The sequence below is a fragment of the Dermacentor silvarum genome, chromosome 1 (assembly GCF_013339745.2).
Source record: "Dermacentor silvarum isolate Dsil-2018 chromosome 1, BIME_Dsil_1.4, whole genome shotgun sequence".
In the NCBI taxonomy this organism is placed as follows: domain Eukaryota; kingdom Metazoa; phylum Arthropoda; class Arachnida; order Ixodida; family Ixodidae; genus Dermacentor; species Dermacentor silvarum.
Window position 1 is genome coordinate 129695253 of NC_051154.1, and position 16588 is coordinate 129711840.

Genomic DNA, 16588 nt, shown 5'->3' on the forward strand with positions numbered 1-16588 from the left:
GAGCGAAAATGAAAGCTTTTGACCGCCCGCGTCGTTATCAAGTGTAACGCCAAAAAGGTATTTTTTCTAAGAATCTAATAGAAGGAGACAAGTAGCATTTTCTTCCGTCTTATAATCCAACGAAACAATCTTTTTAATATGAGTGGTTGAGCACTAATGACATAATTTTTTGTTTTGAGGAGTGCCTTCGTCATCGGGTACGTATACCGGAATGTCCCTGGGGAGTCTCTTATCGTGTCCTGCATTTACCTCAATTTCTCGATTACAAAAGCTCTCTTCGCGATTATATTGACGCCTTAGACGTTCTAGAGCATTGCTCTATCACTTTAGCTTGACTTTTTATTTCACTTTAGTGTCCCTTTAGGAAACTCGCATAGACGGTGGCGCCAGTTTACCCTCTAGGTGTTATAGTGAGAAACTCTATGGTAGTAGCGTCTTTCCACTTTACGACCGGGGCGCTTCACCTCCATAATAAATGTTGTGTTCTTATCGGTAGTGGAGTGCTCCGCATGCACCTGCGAATCTTTATTCCAACCGATACTGTATGAAACAGGGCAAGACTTACTGCGCATAATGTGGCGTCGGCCCCGATGCTACACCAGAAAGAGCATGCGCTTGAAGAATTATGATTGGTTGACACGCTATCATTCGCCGACGGATTGGCAGCTGGCACCAACACCGAGGTGGAAGCAACTCCGAGCTGAAACAAATGAATCCAGTTGTAAAAATCGAATGGGCAGAAAATGAAAGAAAAATTCGGCAGACACACTTCAGACTGCTTACGTGTGGGAATGTGAAATCATTGTAGTCGCTATGGTGAATTTTTTTCGCTTATATAGGTATTCATCCGCATGTCATCGTGCACGTTGTAATCTTGCTCGGCGTTCCTTTGGAGACATGATGACGGTGGTACACCTCATTTTATATTCTCATGATTTGGCGTCGAGAGTGTTGTTGTTTCTTGTCACGTATGTGGCTCCTACCCACTATGGGGGATTGACGATGAAATGGATACGCGGAGCGCAGCGGTGCCATTTCGTATTGAAAGACAGTTAGCGCCTGATAGAAGACGATGACAACGGTGACCCGCACACCATCGAAAGTGTTCTGTGAGCTTTTGCATATAGGGAAGACACGATGCCGGGTTGTGTAAGACACTGATAAACTTGATGTCAATCCCAGCATTTCTTCACATGTGTTTACTGTTTGCGAAGTCGGTCATTTTTGGTACCATTTTTTGGTCACGCCGCCGCCGGATTTTCGCGAAATGGGGTATATAATGCTTTCGCATCAAAAGCTATGTCTTTTCACTTCACCTTCACCACCGGGGTCGCCACGTACATGAAGTAGCAGGTTGTCCTCCATGGCCTACTGTGACCATATGACGTGCTAGAAAATGACATCGCGCAAACCGCTTGGAAATGGACACTTATGGCTTTTAACGCGATGACATTAAGGGTCACGTGTCGCAGAAATCCGGTGTCGGTATTGCCGTCGGCGGCGTTGTCCATTCGAGAAAAATCATCCCGAACCACGCAGGCGCTCCGCGTTGCGCATAGGCGTTACTGAACTAATTGAATTTCTCAAAGTAAAATGCGTCAGAAAATTCGTTAAGTACGACTTACACACAACCTACAGACATGATGGCGTCGGATTGTAATTTGAATATACGAGAAAATATAATTCTGTTACGCGGAAACACACACCCCTTTTCCAGCTGCCGTTTGAGGTCTTAGTTTGACCTCTGTCTTAGTCAGAATCCGCCGTGCGGGGATAGGTAGGTAGGTAGTAAACTTTATTGACGTCCTGAAGTAGTCACCCCTCGTTTTCATGGAGGGAGGACCGCGGGCCGCTCCCACGTCGGGACGGGAAGGCCAAGCCTCACCGCCACATCGTGGGCCTTCTGGACTGCCTTGAGTTGGTGGAACCAGTCATGACTCTTTATCAGTAAATAAAATGTGTCTTGCGGGATCCCTTGATCCGTGTGGTCCTGTAAAGAGGGGCACTGCGGGGGAAAGAAAAAAAAAAGAACCAGAAAGCTCGCCTTCGTGCATCCCGTTCACCGCCAGCGTTTGCAGGTAAACATTTGCCGGGAAGCGTGAGAAGCAGTCAGGGATCTTTGAATGGTATCGCGTTCCACTTTTAAAGGGCCCCTCACCAGGTCTGGCCATTTTGAGCTGACAAGCGCAGTGCATACAATGCGCGCTCACGATCGTGTCTGCTAAGAATTTCAAACTAAACGCCGTTTGCCCTTTTTCCTCGTTGGCGCCGCGCTCCAAGACGGGGGATGACGTATATTAGCAGTGCGCCTGCGTACTTATATGTGCTGTGACGTCGCTCATAGTGACGCGTACGCTTCGATAATTATTCAAGGCAACATCTGTTATTCGTGTAATCTGTTGCTTCACTAGACGAATTAAGGTTTAGAGAAATAAAGCACAAAAACCGAATGTCTGCGTGTTTTTGTTTTACTTCGCACCGCACCAAGAGAAATGTACTTACCATTCGTCTGCTTGTTCCCATGTCGTGCAGTCGCGCGCGCTGAGAGCGAAACTACCTGGCGACAACTTTCTGCAGCCGTGCAGCCGAGGCTACGGAGCCGAATCGCACCTGTTTTGCTACGCCCGTGCATGTAGTTCACTACCAAAATAATCTTTAGGCTATGTAGGTTAAATAAAAATGTTACAGCAACTTGCACTTTTTTAATGCAAGATCATCATCATCAGCCTATATTTATGTTCACCGCAGGATGATGGACTCTCGCTGCGATCTCCAATTGCCCCTGTCTTGCGCTAGCTGATTCCAACTTGCGCCTGCGAACTTCCTAACTTCATCACTCCACCTAGTTTTCTGCCGTCCTCGACTGCGCTTCCCTTCTCTTGGTGTCCATTCTGTAACCCTAATGGTCCACCGGTTATCCATACTACGCATTACATGGCGTGCCCAGTTCCACTTTTTCCGCTTAATGTCAAATAGAATATCGGCTATCTCCGTTTGTTCTCTGATCCACACCGCTCTCTTCCTGTCTCTAAACGTTAGGTCTAACATTTTTCGTTCCATCGCTCTTTGTACGGTCCTTAACTTGTTCTCGATGCAAGATACTAATTAATTAATCAAGAAATACCTTGCATGCCGTGACGAAGGAATTTCGTTTCACGCTATTCCATGCTTTGCGGTCGCCTGCCGACGCACGTCCACAGCGTTCCGTGACCCCAGTCGCCGTGAATCTGTGGCAAGATTTGTCGTACGAAAAGCTGTCCACGCAGGCCAAGAAAGTCCTGCACAACGTTTACGCACAAGTATGATAAAGTGACCCGCAGCTGCCTATCGCAGACTCATGTCGGTAGGTGAGTGAGCTGACTGCAGGTGTTAGCAAACGCAGTGTGTACCGGATTAAGCGCGATGTAAAGTGTGGCACCTTGAAGTCACCGAAGCGCAAACGGCCGCGTCTCCCAGCCGCAGACACGAATGCCAGAACCGGAAGAACGAGACTGCAACTTCACGACAGTGGGCGCGTTAAGTTAAGGCGCTCGAGCGCGCTCTACGCGCTCCACCCTGGAAACGGTGCGCGAGAGCGCGCGCCTGCACGGCTTCCGGACAAATGACGTTAAGTTAAGCTAGAGTGTACTAGAATATGGTCGAGTGGGATGAGCGGCTGGGGTGGCGCATGCTTTGCAGTGAGGCGCCCGACGTGGAAAAATACTGTGGCGGCGCTGCGATCGAACTGGATTGGGCCACATCAAGGTCGCGCCGTTGGAAACTGCTGGCGATACTGCTCGGCAGGGTCATTCGCACTACTTCGCGCGCTGGTATTTGCGTTAAGACCTCTCAAATGGTGTTCATAATCGAATAGGACATGTATATATGTCTTAAGAATAAATGCCTTTCTTTCTCTTCATTTTATTTTTTAATGCCGCTCGGTGATGCGCGTGCATTGCGGCCGCAGTGTCGGCTTTCATTCTACTATGTTATTGTACGGTTCCCTTTGGAGAACAAATATTTTTCTCGTTCTTCAAGCAGCATGTATCTCTCGTGTGTATTGTTCCGCATATAGTTTTCCATCAGTAGGTCTTGCGAAACGCAAACGGAGAAACATATGTAACCTTCCTGCTTGCCGCTTCAAACAAGTAAAGCATATATCTGCCCCATCCGGTACCTTGTACTCAGATTTCTTTCTTCTTTTCGGTTTTTTTACGTGCCAAAACCAGTTCTGATTATAAGGTACGCCGTAGTGGAGGGCTCCGGCTTAATTTTGACCACCTGTGGTTCATTAACGTCCACTACAACACAAGCACACGGGCTTCTTGCATTTCGCCTCCACCGAAATGCGGCCGCCGCGGCCGGGATTCGATTCCGCGACCTCGTCCTCAGCAGCGCAACGCCTTAGCTAACTGAGCCCCCGGGGCTGGTACTCAGATTTACGGGAAGCATTGTTATTAAAAAAAAAAAAACTGCAGCGCAACATTCTATTCAAGTTTCCGCCTTACTCGCGTAACAGAATGCGGAGTAATTGGTACGGGGTCCTTTATCGCGGTCGGTGTCATTCTGGAAATTCATTTCAAGTGGATGCGTTTTGCAACCTCACCGGCTACAATTCGTAAATTGCAATATGTGTCGTAAAGTAATTAACTAAGAAGCTCATTAATCAATTTTGTTAATAAGTTCAATAGGTGTTTCGATTTCTCGTGCTACTAATGTCCGCCTCTTCGAACAACCCAGCTCATCAATGAGAATTGTGCTAACTGCCACAGGAGATTTTTAAAAATTCTCTAAACCTTAATTTCGAACACCCGGTATAGTGGATACGGCGTTGCGCTGCTAAACTGGAGCTCGCGGGTTCAATCCGTCGCGGAATTCGATGGGAACAAATGGAAAACACTCGTGTACTTCTATTTAGGTGCACGTTAAAAAGCCCCAGGTGGGGAAATCTAAACCGGGTGCCTCATACTCATATCGTGGTTTTGCCACATAAAACCCACAAATTTGTTTGAACTAAAAAATAAAAAGACAGGTGGCTGCGTTCTTCGTCTTTTTTCTAGGAGTGTGAACAAAATAAATTATTCTCGAGTCTGATTTCCGAGAAAAACATGTTACGCCTATCCTATATTTCATACATAAATGTAATGCCATTCCCAAATGTCTGTCCGCTCAACTAAGCAGGTTGTATATTATAAACGGCTGCTTTCAGTTATTCAACGCACTATCATAACGACAATAAGGAAGCAATTAGAGAAACGGCATACCTCACATACACGTACAGATATGTGTAGATCTGCTGCGTTCGTTCAAGACGATAAGTGGGGTACCACATGGGGCACCCAGTTTTAATGGGTTGCAAAGATGGTGAGACTGTCAAAAAAAAAAAAAAGTTTTCCTTGCCTGAATCAAGTTAGCAGATTTATAGGCTGCCCCAAAACGGGGCATTTATATTGAATGACAGCTTATTACACTTATTAGCAGGGCTTATTAGCAGCTTATTAGCCGGACTTATTAACACCCCTGCGTTAATTCTCTCAGGAACTGCGCCTCTGCGCAACAGCCACAACTCTCCGGCAGCACAATCATTCGGAATAACAGTCTGCACTTGCATCGGTAACTCACCTTTGAGACTGCAATAGTGCTGTTATGCGTTACATTCGTACGGAAACGACTGTTCGGCGTCGTACAGCATATCAATAACACTTGCATGTATATATATATATATATATATATATATATATATATATATATATATATATATATATATAGTTTTAATTGCCTGCTATGAATATTATTTCTGCGAATGAGAGTTTTATGTGAAGTATTCACTAATACGTGTGTTGCATATGCAAACGTGCACGGTCGGGAGTTCTCACTGTACCATTTGTACCATTCTCAATGTACCCTTTTATTTAATTACGTAGAAATACATCGGTCATTCTTCGCGCCACGCAGCTAATAAACCTGTTTTTTTTCACTTTAATATTGTTTTCTTCGATCATTGTTCCTGATCAATATCCACCGACAAGAAGCGCGCGTAAAATGACACTCAATCAGTAATAAAATTTTTCTACGTAGCTTCATGTTGCAGAGATGCCAGTTGCTTTTAGAAGACAGTGTTAAAAACAATGGTTCACTTGGCTAAAACTACCTTTGGTACCCGCCGTCAAGAGTCATGGGCGCACCAAAGCAACTAAAACAAACAACAAAAAAATGCACTACACAGACGTTTTGCGAGAAAAACTGGGCGCCACCAGCATCCGCGTAGCGAAAACGCGCTCGCTAGCAGACGACGCGCTTGACAACGCCAGCAAAACTGAAGACGACGCGTTGTATAATCCATGCCTCAAATATATATGTTTAGCAAGATGGTGTAAACATAAATTTGCAGTTGAAATAAAGCACTATTTTAAGAGCGTACTATGCACAATCGGCCTCGGCGCCCGCAGCGAAAGTACGTTGAATATGCCGCGGAGCGCGGCTCCGCCCCAATCCAGTTCGCTCGCAGCGCCCTCGCATAATTTTTCCACACGCGGCGCCTCAGCGGGAGAGCGCCGTTCGGCCCACTCGACCATTATCTAGTACACTCTAGTTAAGCTCCGAAGGCATCGCACTCGACCGCACTCGAGCGTGCTCCTTTGGAGTTCAGAGCGCGCTAACTTAACGCGCCCAGTGTCTCCCTCGCCGCTCTACGAAGAAAAGTGCACCAGTATTTCCTGCGAAATAAATTTCTGACAGCCGCAAAATTTGCTCGATATGTGCATAGTGATACTGACATGGATATGCCTAAAATATGTGTATACGTACAATACAAAGGCTGCTCAAAGACATTGGCTTTTCTTTTCGCAATTGGGAGAGAAACTCTGCTCTCCTCGAGTTAAACATCATCTTGTGGCGGCGGCAGTACCTGCGTACCATCCGGCAAATTCGCACCAAAAAGCGGCATACATGTACGATAATCGACCGTTTTTTGCAAGTTTTATACTCTATGGACGAATAAGTGATTTTTTATAACCCCATAAACCTGAACTTTTAATTGTTCCGTGAAATGATTTTTACCGAGTCGCAAAAGACGCGAACTGCGTTTGGCTGTAATTGGTAGTTTAAAAATGGTAGCGCTCAAGCTTTCGCTACTCACAAAAGCGCTGTGTGCACAAACGCAAGCGCTATTGCTTGACAGTTCGATGCGCTGTTTATCCCCGCGGAAAAGTCATTAACATTAGCGTTGCAAGTGGTGACGTTTTTTGTGGCCCCATGTCGTGCATCAGCACAATTCGATGCCCGCTGTGCAGCTCACGCCAATCACCTGGCCAGCGTTTGTACGTTGCGCAGAATAATGTGCTTCGCTTATTGCGTCTCACGAACATGTGGTGCCTGGATATTGCTTGATCATAATAGCTGAGCAGTGCAATTTCACGCAGTCTTTCGCCCGTCTTGAGAAATTGGGAGCTGTGTATGCCTGCCGCCATACTTCAATCCGCCTTTTTCACGGCCAGACGGCGCATGCGCCATGCCCTGGCGAATTAGTCGCGAAACGTTTTGGAAGGGTCACGCGCGCGGCCGAGCGCCCATCTCGGGGAAACGTCCCCCGGGAAAAAAAAAGCGCTCGGACGCGCGCTACTGCCAACTCGGGCCGTTTACCGTGTTGAAACTCCACTGGTAGCTCGACGTCGGTGCGGTACCGAAAACGTGCGTAGCGTAAGACTAGCTTTGGTACTGCGACGGGCTTTCTTGTCGACGGCACCGATAAAATTACCGTGCCGACCATCGTTCGACCGAACCCCGCGCGATAGGCCGTCGAACCGATAACGTGATAGCCACAACGCCTCCGTTGCTATATATAAATAATCGCGCTCAAAGTCAGTCGAAACATGCCTACGAAGTTGAAATGCGGAAGCTTAGACCCTCTCAAGCAGTGCACATGAAGTTTGAGCCAATGTTGATCATGTACAGCGAAGGTAAATTAGGCCTGGCGCCATCGAGTTTGTGCCCACGCTTCCGGCGGACCTGTACTGAAAAGTAAGCAAGTTAGGACAAAGGAAACTGCTTTTATAGTTCAGTTCTGGCCTTAGCGATTTGAAATAAACTATTCTTCATTTCGCACGGCGCGTAGACAATAAGCTGCAAGCGGCGACACAGCGCTGTGCCCAACGGCTGTGCCAACATCTGTACGTCACCGTTCCCGTAGGCTGCCGGTCGCATTCGCAACGTAGATGGGTGGGTTTGTACGTGTTGGTATGCAGACACATTTCTTAATTCCTGATATGTACTGTTTACCTCAGCGTCAAACGTGAAACAAGAGACGGTACATTCGGTACAGCCGCATTAACAACCGCCTCGCTCAGTTATATACCAACGGTGTCAGCGATGGCATCCGCGTTTTCGCGGGAGAACAACACGGCCTTTAAATGAGCGCTTATGCGAGCACAGTTTTCTCTAGTAATGCTTTATGGCACGCGCAAACTGTAAGTATGGTGAAGTTAAAGAAAAGCGAGAATCGGTAATAAATTAACAGCCCGATATATGTAACTGAATCAAAGTCGCCGTTATTTAAGTGGCTCAGCCGCTCATACTGACTCGTCTCACGGTGGAACAACGCGGCCCAAAAGCGTTTTATTCTACATTTTGACATTATTTCATATCAGCGATGCACCTTTTCCCCAATACTTGACGCTAACAAGAATCTGTGGCTGTAGATGTCGATGTAAACAAGTGCACCGCTTTACCACAGTATGTGAGAGCCATTGGGATGACCGCCGCACCTGTGACAACGCGGAGGTGCCTCTTCCGCGAATGCGTGAAGGATAGGGCTGGAGAGAATTGGGAGGAGGTCGGAAATCATGTGAGCTTGGCCCGAGGAAGTCGGGAGCCTGGCGAAGAGTGTCACAGGCGAGCCGGTTAGCCCGTTCGTTCCCCGACAGTCCCGCGTGCCATGGAAAGGTACCCACACGATTTCAACTGGTGTATTAAGACTACTTTGGAGAATGTGTGCCAGAGGGGTAGGAGGTTCCCCGCGTAATAAAGAGCGACAGGCGGCCATGCATGGAGTCTGTGAAAATGATAGGCAGGTGCGGGGTGTTGGGGGGAAGATATCGGCAAGCAGCTACTATCGCATGTAGTTAAGGAAGTGTGGGATCTGTTACCGAGAGGACTTCTCTATGGAGAATAGCATAGCTGCCCGAAAGAACTACTATGGCAAAGCCGAGTGAGGAGACGCTAGCGTCCGTGTAATAGAAATGACGGTTTGGATGATTGCGGATGAAAGGCTGAAAATAGCGGATTCTAGCCGCGCGGCGTTGTGCGTGTATACAGGGATTCATGTGGCGAGATAATGGCGAGATTCGTAGGAGTGCCGCGCAGGATGACGAAGGTGCGGTAGAGGTGGTGGAGGTGGACGTGGAGACAGAGAAGCCGACATAGGCCAGGATGTGGCGTCCCTGAGTGGTGGTGCTCAGGCGAAGTTCCTGGTTGCGACGGTGAGCCAGAGTAATCTCTTCTGTAGTGTTGTGGACGCCCAGCTGAGCTAGGCGGTCCTTGCTGGGACTGATAGGGAGCCCCAAATCAATTTTTGTTGCTTTGCGTACGAGTGCGTCAAGGCGATTAAGGTCTTATTGTCGAAGAGTTAAATAAGGGAGCTGGTAGCGATAGCGAGATAGAAGGAGTGCGTCACGAAGACGAAGAAGTTCAGATTCGCGTAGGCCCCTAACCCGGTTAGTGAAGCGACGCATTAGGTGTAGAATTCGTTCCCCTTGCAGGAGAATGTGCCCGATCGCAGAAAAGGCTCCGCCATCGGCTTAGATGTGGAGGCTGAGAAGTTTTTGGGATTTTACTAGAGGAATGGGATGACGATCCAGTAGCTCCGCCATCGGCTTGGATGTCGAGGCCGAGAATATTTATGGATTTTACTAGAGGAATGGGATGACGATCCAGTAGTAGTGCTAGGGGAGGGGGTTGCCATCGAGGATGGTGGACAAGGAGGGGAGCAGATTTAGCGGGTGAGCAAGAAAGCCCGATTGTTTTGGCGGCAGCCGACGCGGTAGCAAAGGCGTCCTGTAGGCAGTCTTGTATGTATCCCGGTGAACCTAGATAAGACCAGGTGGTTATGTCATCTGCATAGATAGTATAGCGGATGGAGGTTAACGGTTCGAGGGCGCGGTGAACGACGCACATGGCGAGGTTGAAGAGCAGAGGAGAAAGAACTGAGCCTTGCGGTATACCGCGCTGAAGGTGCGAATATACGGATGATGTCGGGGCATCGGCGAATCGTAGGGAGTAGGAGCGACCGCGTAGGAACGAGCGAACGTAATTGTACATGCGAGCACCACAGTCCGTGCGAGCAAGTTCCTACAACATTGAATCATGTGTCATGTTGTAGAAGGCTTTTCAAAAGTCAAGAGCTAGTATAGCGCGCAGTTTCGAGGTGCTAGGGTCAGAGAGAATGTCATGTTGGATTTGTAAAAACGCATCTTGCGTGGAGATGTGTTCACAATAGCCAATGAGAGTAGGAGGTAAGTAGGATGTATTCTCTAAGAAACGCTGAAGACGGCGAAGTACTAAGCGCTCCATGAGCTTACCGATGCAGGAGGTGAGGGAAATAGGTCGAAGGGATACAAGTGTAGGTGGTTTCCCTGGTATGGGTATGAAAATGATTTCGGCATGCTTTCATGCAGAAGGAAGGTCCCCAGTATTCCAGGCATTATTCATAACAGAAACTAGGAAGTCGTAATCTGAGTCGGCGAGATTGCGAAGGTGACAATTGGAGACTTTGTCCTGACCCGGATAGGAGAGCTGAAACAGCTGCTCGGAGTTCATGAAGAGTGAAAGGATTCGAAAGATCGAGATTGATTGAGGGGGGTCCTGTGCAATCTGGGTACGTTGGTTTATCGTATGGGGGAATGTAGGTGTCCCAGAGATCTTGATAGAGAGCTTCCACTGTGTCATAAGAATCGAGGATCTTGCGTAAAGCGTGCTGGCTGCTCGTGCGTGTGGCCGCAGGATTAAGAAGGGAGCGAAGGAGACACCATGCAGAGCCGAGGTGCATGGTAGTGGCTAGACGGTCACAAGTGTGGAGCCAGCTCTCTCGCGTAAGTGTGTCGGAATAATCGGCGATTTCTTCATTCAGTGCTTGCAAGCTGTGCTGGGGAACACACATGACGGCGGATCGCAACTGCCGCGCATGGTACAAGACCCCCTACGTCGTGACAAAGGGGCAATGGGAACGACACAGGGCCGCCGAGGAGGCGGAAGAGGCCGCCAAAGCCACCAGCTCCGCCGGCAAGTCCCGCTCGAGATCCAGGACCCGCAGCCGAGGCCGCTCCCGGTCCCGGAGCCGCACCCCGGACCCCGGGGGTGCACACGGCGGTGCACGCGGTGCACACGGCGTGGGGTTACAAGCACGATCAGCCCAAAGGCACGCATCTGTGGGCAACGGTGCAATACGCCGGACTCGAGCTCGTCACCGATCCCGCGGCACCAACAAGGCAGGGCAACAGCGTCAGCACGGACACGACGCCGGACCTTACTTTTACGTGCAACACACGCCAAGTCACTTGGACAAACACCATGCAAGACTTGGGAAGCGATCACTACATCATTTGCATAACGGCAGAAGACGGCCCGCAGGAACACAATGCCGGTCGCCAAATGAAGATCACCAACTGGAATCAACTACGCAAACATCGTGACAAGCAACAGGTGGCAGACATCAAAGACATAGACCAATGGACCGACCAACTGCGGCGGGACATCGAGCGCGTGACGCAAACGATGCCGTCAAAAGCTGGGCTCGATGCAATAGACTCCCGGTTACTGCACATGTGGGAAGCCAAGACCCACCTGCAGCGCCGATGGAAACAACAGAGACGCAATAGGAGACTGTGTAAACGGATAGCGCAGCTCAACAAAGAAATAGAAAAGCACGCGCTTACCTTGCAACGACAACAATGGGAAGAGAAATGCGCGGAGATGGACAGTCAACTCACCACGCGTGGCACGTGGCAGATGCTGCGGTACGTGATAGATCCCGCCAACACCAAGACCACACACATGCAAGGCATATACAAAATCATACACGCTTATGGGGGAACGGAACAGCATTTTTTTACGGGATGCGGAACTCCTTTACATATCTCAAACGCCACCGCTAATACATCCGGACTACACGGGAGAAAGCAACGCCACCCTGGACGCGGAATTCTCCGTTGCCGAAATCCAGGCGGCCCTCGTCAAACTCAGCACCAAGTCGGCCCCTGGCCCCGATCGAATATTCAATAGGGCACTACACAATCTCGATTACGGATCAATTGAGAAACTCACAAAATACATTAACGAGTGTTGGGCGCACGGCAAGCTACCACAGCAATGGAAAAAAGCAAATATCATACTGATACCAAAACCCGGCAAGAAATTACAGCTGGAGAACCTGCGCCCCATCTCCCTCACGTCCTGCGCAGGCAAGTTGATGGAGCACGCGTTTCTTAATAGACTCACGGATTACCTCGAGGACAACGAATTATTTCCACAAACCATGATTGAGTTCAGAAGACATCTCTCCACGCAAGACGCCCTTCTGCAACTAAAACACCAACTCATAGACAATCCGGGGCGCTCGACGAGAGCCATCCTCGGGCTGGACCTGAAGAAGGCCTTCGATCGCGTTCGCCACGATGCCATACTACGACAAATAGACAACCTAAATCTCGAACTGCCAACGTACAACTACATCCGAGACTTCCAACGGGAAGAACAGCTCGCATGCGAGTGGGACAACTAGACTCAGATCAAATCAACATCGGGAGCTCGGGCACCCCGCAGGGCTCGGTCATCTCGCCGATGCTCTTCAACCTCGTCCTGCTGGGATTACCCGACCGATTGGTGCAAATCGAAGGACTGCACCACACGCTATACGCGGATGATATTACGATCTGGACGACAACGGGCAGCGACGGAGCGATCGAGCAACGTTTACAGCAGGCCATCCAGTGCGTGGAAAACTACCTCGTGGGCACGGGACTCACCTGCTCGGCCGAAAAATCCGAACTGTTGCTATATAGACCGGTCAGAAAGGGGCGCCCACCTAAAGGCTACAACCCCCCGGAAAAGGAAGAGATACAATTAACGGCATCAAACGGCCTACCCATCCCGATGGTAGAAAAGATTCGGGTACTAGGAATGATGATTGAACACAAGGACGGCAATGGCGAAGCACTTCGCAAGATAACATCAAAGGCCACCAGCACGATGCAGCTCATCCGACGCATCACCAACAAACACGCGGGCATGCGCGAAGGCAACGTCATACGACTTATACAAGCCTTCGTTATTTCTCAAATAACGTACACGGCAGCGTTTCACAACTGGACGGTTGCGGAAAGGAACAAGCTCAACGCCTTCGTACGCAAGGCGTACAAATGTGCGTTGGGACTTGCGCCCGGAGTGAGCACCACCAAGCTCCTAGAACTAGGCTTGCACAACACGCTCGAGGAACTCGTGGAGGCGCAACAAGTGTCCCAACTCGAGCGGCTATCCAAGACCCGCCCGGGCAGGCACGTGCTCGAAAAGCTCGGCATCACATACCACACGCAGCACGGCGTCAAAGTGGAAATTCCAAGAACCATGCGCGAGCAACTATACGTGCCCACATTGCCTCGCAACATGCACCCCCAACACCACACGGGGAGACGTTAAGCCAGGGCACAACACATGAACCAAAGTTACTCCAACGACAAGGAGGCAGTCTTCACCGACGCAGCCCGTTATCGAGACAGGAAGAGTTTCGTGGCGGCAGTTACTAGCCACCGAGGTAACCTAAAGCCCCTATATAAAAAAGTAGCGTCACGCTTTGAAGAATGCCGCCGCCTCCTCGCACACCCTGTCCGAGGCCGACGCCGCGTTGGTATTGGCCTAATGACATCACGTGGACCGCCGAGCCGCCGGACGCTGGCTGCGTTTGTTTACGATCACGCTCCGTCGCCATTTTCGCTTGATAAGCGTCTACCGACTGGCGAGGAGCGCACGTTGGTACCGCTGCTCTTCCTTGTTGTTTAAGTTTGAGAATGCGTTAAACTAAGTTTTGTGGCAAGTGCGACGTCGCTTCAAGGCATTTTCCATAACCATGGCTTGCTGCGCCTTTGGATGCCAAAATACTTCTAGCAAAGGCAAGCGACTCTTCTCGATACCGTCCGGTAAGCGCGACGGGTTAAGAAGAAAGACGTGGATTCATCGAATTGGCAGGAAGAACTTCAGACCAACACTCTCCACACGACTATGCGAGGTAATTTGCGAGTACGTGTACTTTGGTGTATTTGGACGTGTAGTCGGCGCGCTTAATCGTTTTGTACGCCTACAGGCTTGCATTCGCGGGCACGCGAGGCTGCGTGCGAGAACGTCATTCCGAAACTTGATTCCGGAACTTTTTTTTTAAGATTCTGCGCAGTCCTTTTGATAAAATTAAAGGGTCGAGTGTAAAAAGTCATCTTAGGAAAGCAACTCTTTATCGTAATTGTGGTTACTTAATAGCCCTCTTTACAGCAAACAGCTTTGTTTGCCTCTTTCGTTCGTGTTTGTCGTTGGTGGTAGCGCGGTTGATAAGCGATACAAAGGCACCGATGAAAAACGTGCGTACTCTACCAAAATTGAGTTACAGGGTGCGTTCGTCGCCAAATGACAGCATCAAAGGTCTTTGAGACGTACATACATGCTAATTCGCGTGAGCTTTAAAGTGTGTGAATTTTAAGAAGCGGCGGTGGAGCACTCGCAAAGAAAACGTGCGGTCACCCGCTCGCAACCGTTCCCAAAGCATGCACCTTAATGCAACTGTGTTGGTGACAAGTACGTCACTTCGTGAACGGACGAGCTAACGTGACAAGTCACAAACCTGAAAAAATAATTTACTGAACGTAAGCTCACTATGCTCTAGTTTGAGACTGAGTGAAGCGCTGTTACCGCCTTCCCGCTTCGCGAGCGAATGCTAAAAAAGTGATTTCATTTTCTATGTACGCAGAGTCCCGACTGGATGACCGACCGCGCAAAATTCTGTCGAGTATGAGGCACTAGAAACATAATAGGACCAGCGCCCACCCCGAGCCTTGGCGCGTGCTTATAAGATTGGCAAGCACGCATGTAGGCAGCTTTGTAGCTTGTAATGCCCCATCGAACCTTCAGGGCAGCGATTGTTTGTGTCCTCTATCAGCCTTTTTACGTCATCTGATACGCGTCGCGAATTCACATGGTATGGACGGTGCGGATTATTTAGGTTACCGAGGGCTTGGTGGAGGCCAAGATGTTGACATTCGATCACAAACTTATTATTTACACCAATTCGCAACAATATCTTGCGACACGCGCTTGACAAATGTTACGTACCTAATTGTAGCGCACGCGATACATTCGGGGTCGTCATGGTACGGCGTTGGCGCTCGTTTAGGTACTTAAAAGAAGTTTTCAAAACAGGAATAAACGAAAACCTGCCGTCACTGAATTTATATAACCCTCCTTACAGAAATTCTATGCTGTACACGAAGTTACTCGAAGCTAGAAAGCAAACGCAAACGCTCAAACGCACCGCCTTGCTAAGCGCGCATTCACTCTGCGAAAGGTCGTCTGCTACGCTCGAGCGGTGTAGGCGGCGCCACGGTCGAGGAGCGAGCGCGAAAGAGAGGAGAATTGAGGAGGAGGGAAGGTGGAGGAGGAGAGTGTCGCTACTTTTTTATATAGGGGCTTTAAGGTAACCACCTCACGAGCGTCACCGTGAACACGGCATATGCCGAAGCGGCAGAGGAAGCGGCCATAGCACTGGCCCTCACACAAACCAAGGCTAGATACGTGATCTGCGATTCGCAAACGGCAATTCGCAATTTTGCAAATGGGCGCACATCGCAAGAGGCGTATCACATACTCAAGCGACATCCCATACACCAGGGAGAGGCCGACGTCGATAACCGAAGGCACTTGCTATGGATCCCGGCACACACTGGACTGAGCACCCCCAACGAAGCGGCTCACCGCGTTGCTCGAGGCCTCACTCACCGAGCATCATCGGAGAAAGAGCCCCCGCGGGGTACTGCAAACGTCTGGGCGTGGGAGGATCGTTTGACCAGGTTCCACGACATCACGACACACTACCAGTTACAGAGACGCGTATAACCATTCCCTCACGCTAAGTTAGAGAGGGCGCAAGCAGTACACTACAGGCAATTACAAACTGATTCTTACATAAACCCAAGACTCATGCACGCCATGTATCCAGACACGTACACTACAAACAGATGCACATCCTGTGGCGAGGTTGCCACACTTAATCACATGTTATGGGAATGTCAGGACATAAAAAAAAAAACAATTCGGGCAGTGCCGACACCTCCGTCTCTTCCACCGCACTGCTCAGCTCGAACCTGACAGTACAGCTCTGGGCCGTCCAGCGAGCCGAGGAAGCCTCTTCGAGACAAGGTCTCGGAACCGCATCCGCGGCGGGTGCCCAGACCCACTAAAAATACGCCGGACTCAAATCTTATTGATTTGATAATAAAGTTTACGTTCTTCTTCTTCTTCATTAAGTCGGTTAATTCGAGCACGTAGACGGCGGTTGCTTTTGTTGCGGCGCCATCGTTTC

General features: G+C 49.4%; 1 protein-coding gene across 1 annotated transcript in view; it reads left to right on the forward strand.

Moving 5' to 3' along the window:
• LOC125946229 (uncharacterized) overlaps positions 1–16263 on the forward strand; it is a 32729-nt gene extending 16466 nt beyond the window's left edge. Inside the window, exons 2-4 of the mRNA XM_049668839.1 lie at positions 11207–11795; positions 12723–13780; positions 15704–16263. Of these exons, the coding sequence (XP_049524796.1) occupies positions 11207–11795; positions 12723–13665 (1532 nt within the window). The 3' untranslated portion in view covers positions 13666–13780; positions 15704–16263. The remainder of the gene's footprint in view (positions 1–11206; positions 11796–12722; positions 13781–15703) is intronic.
• The last annotated feature ends 325 nt before the right edge of the window (positions 16264–16588 follow it).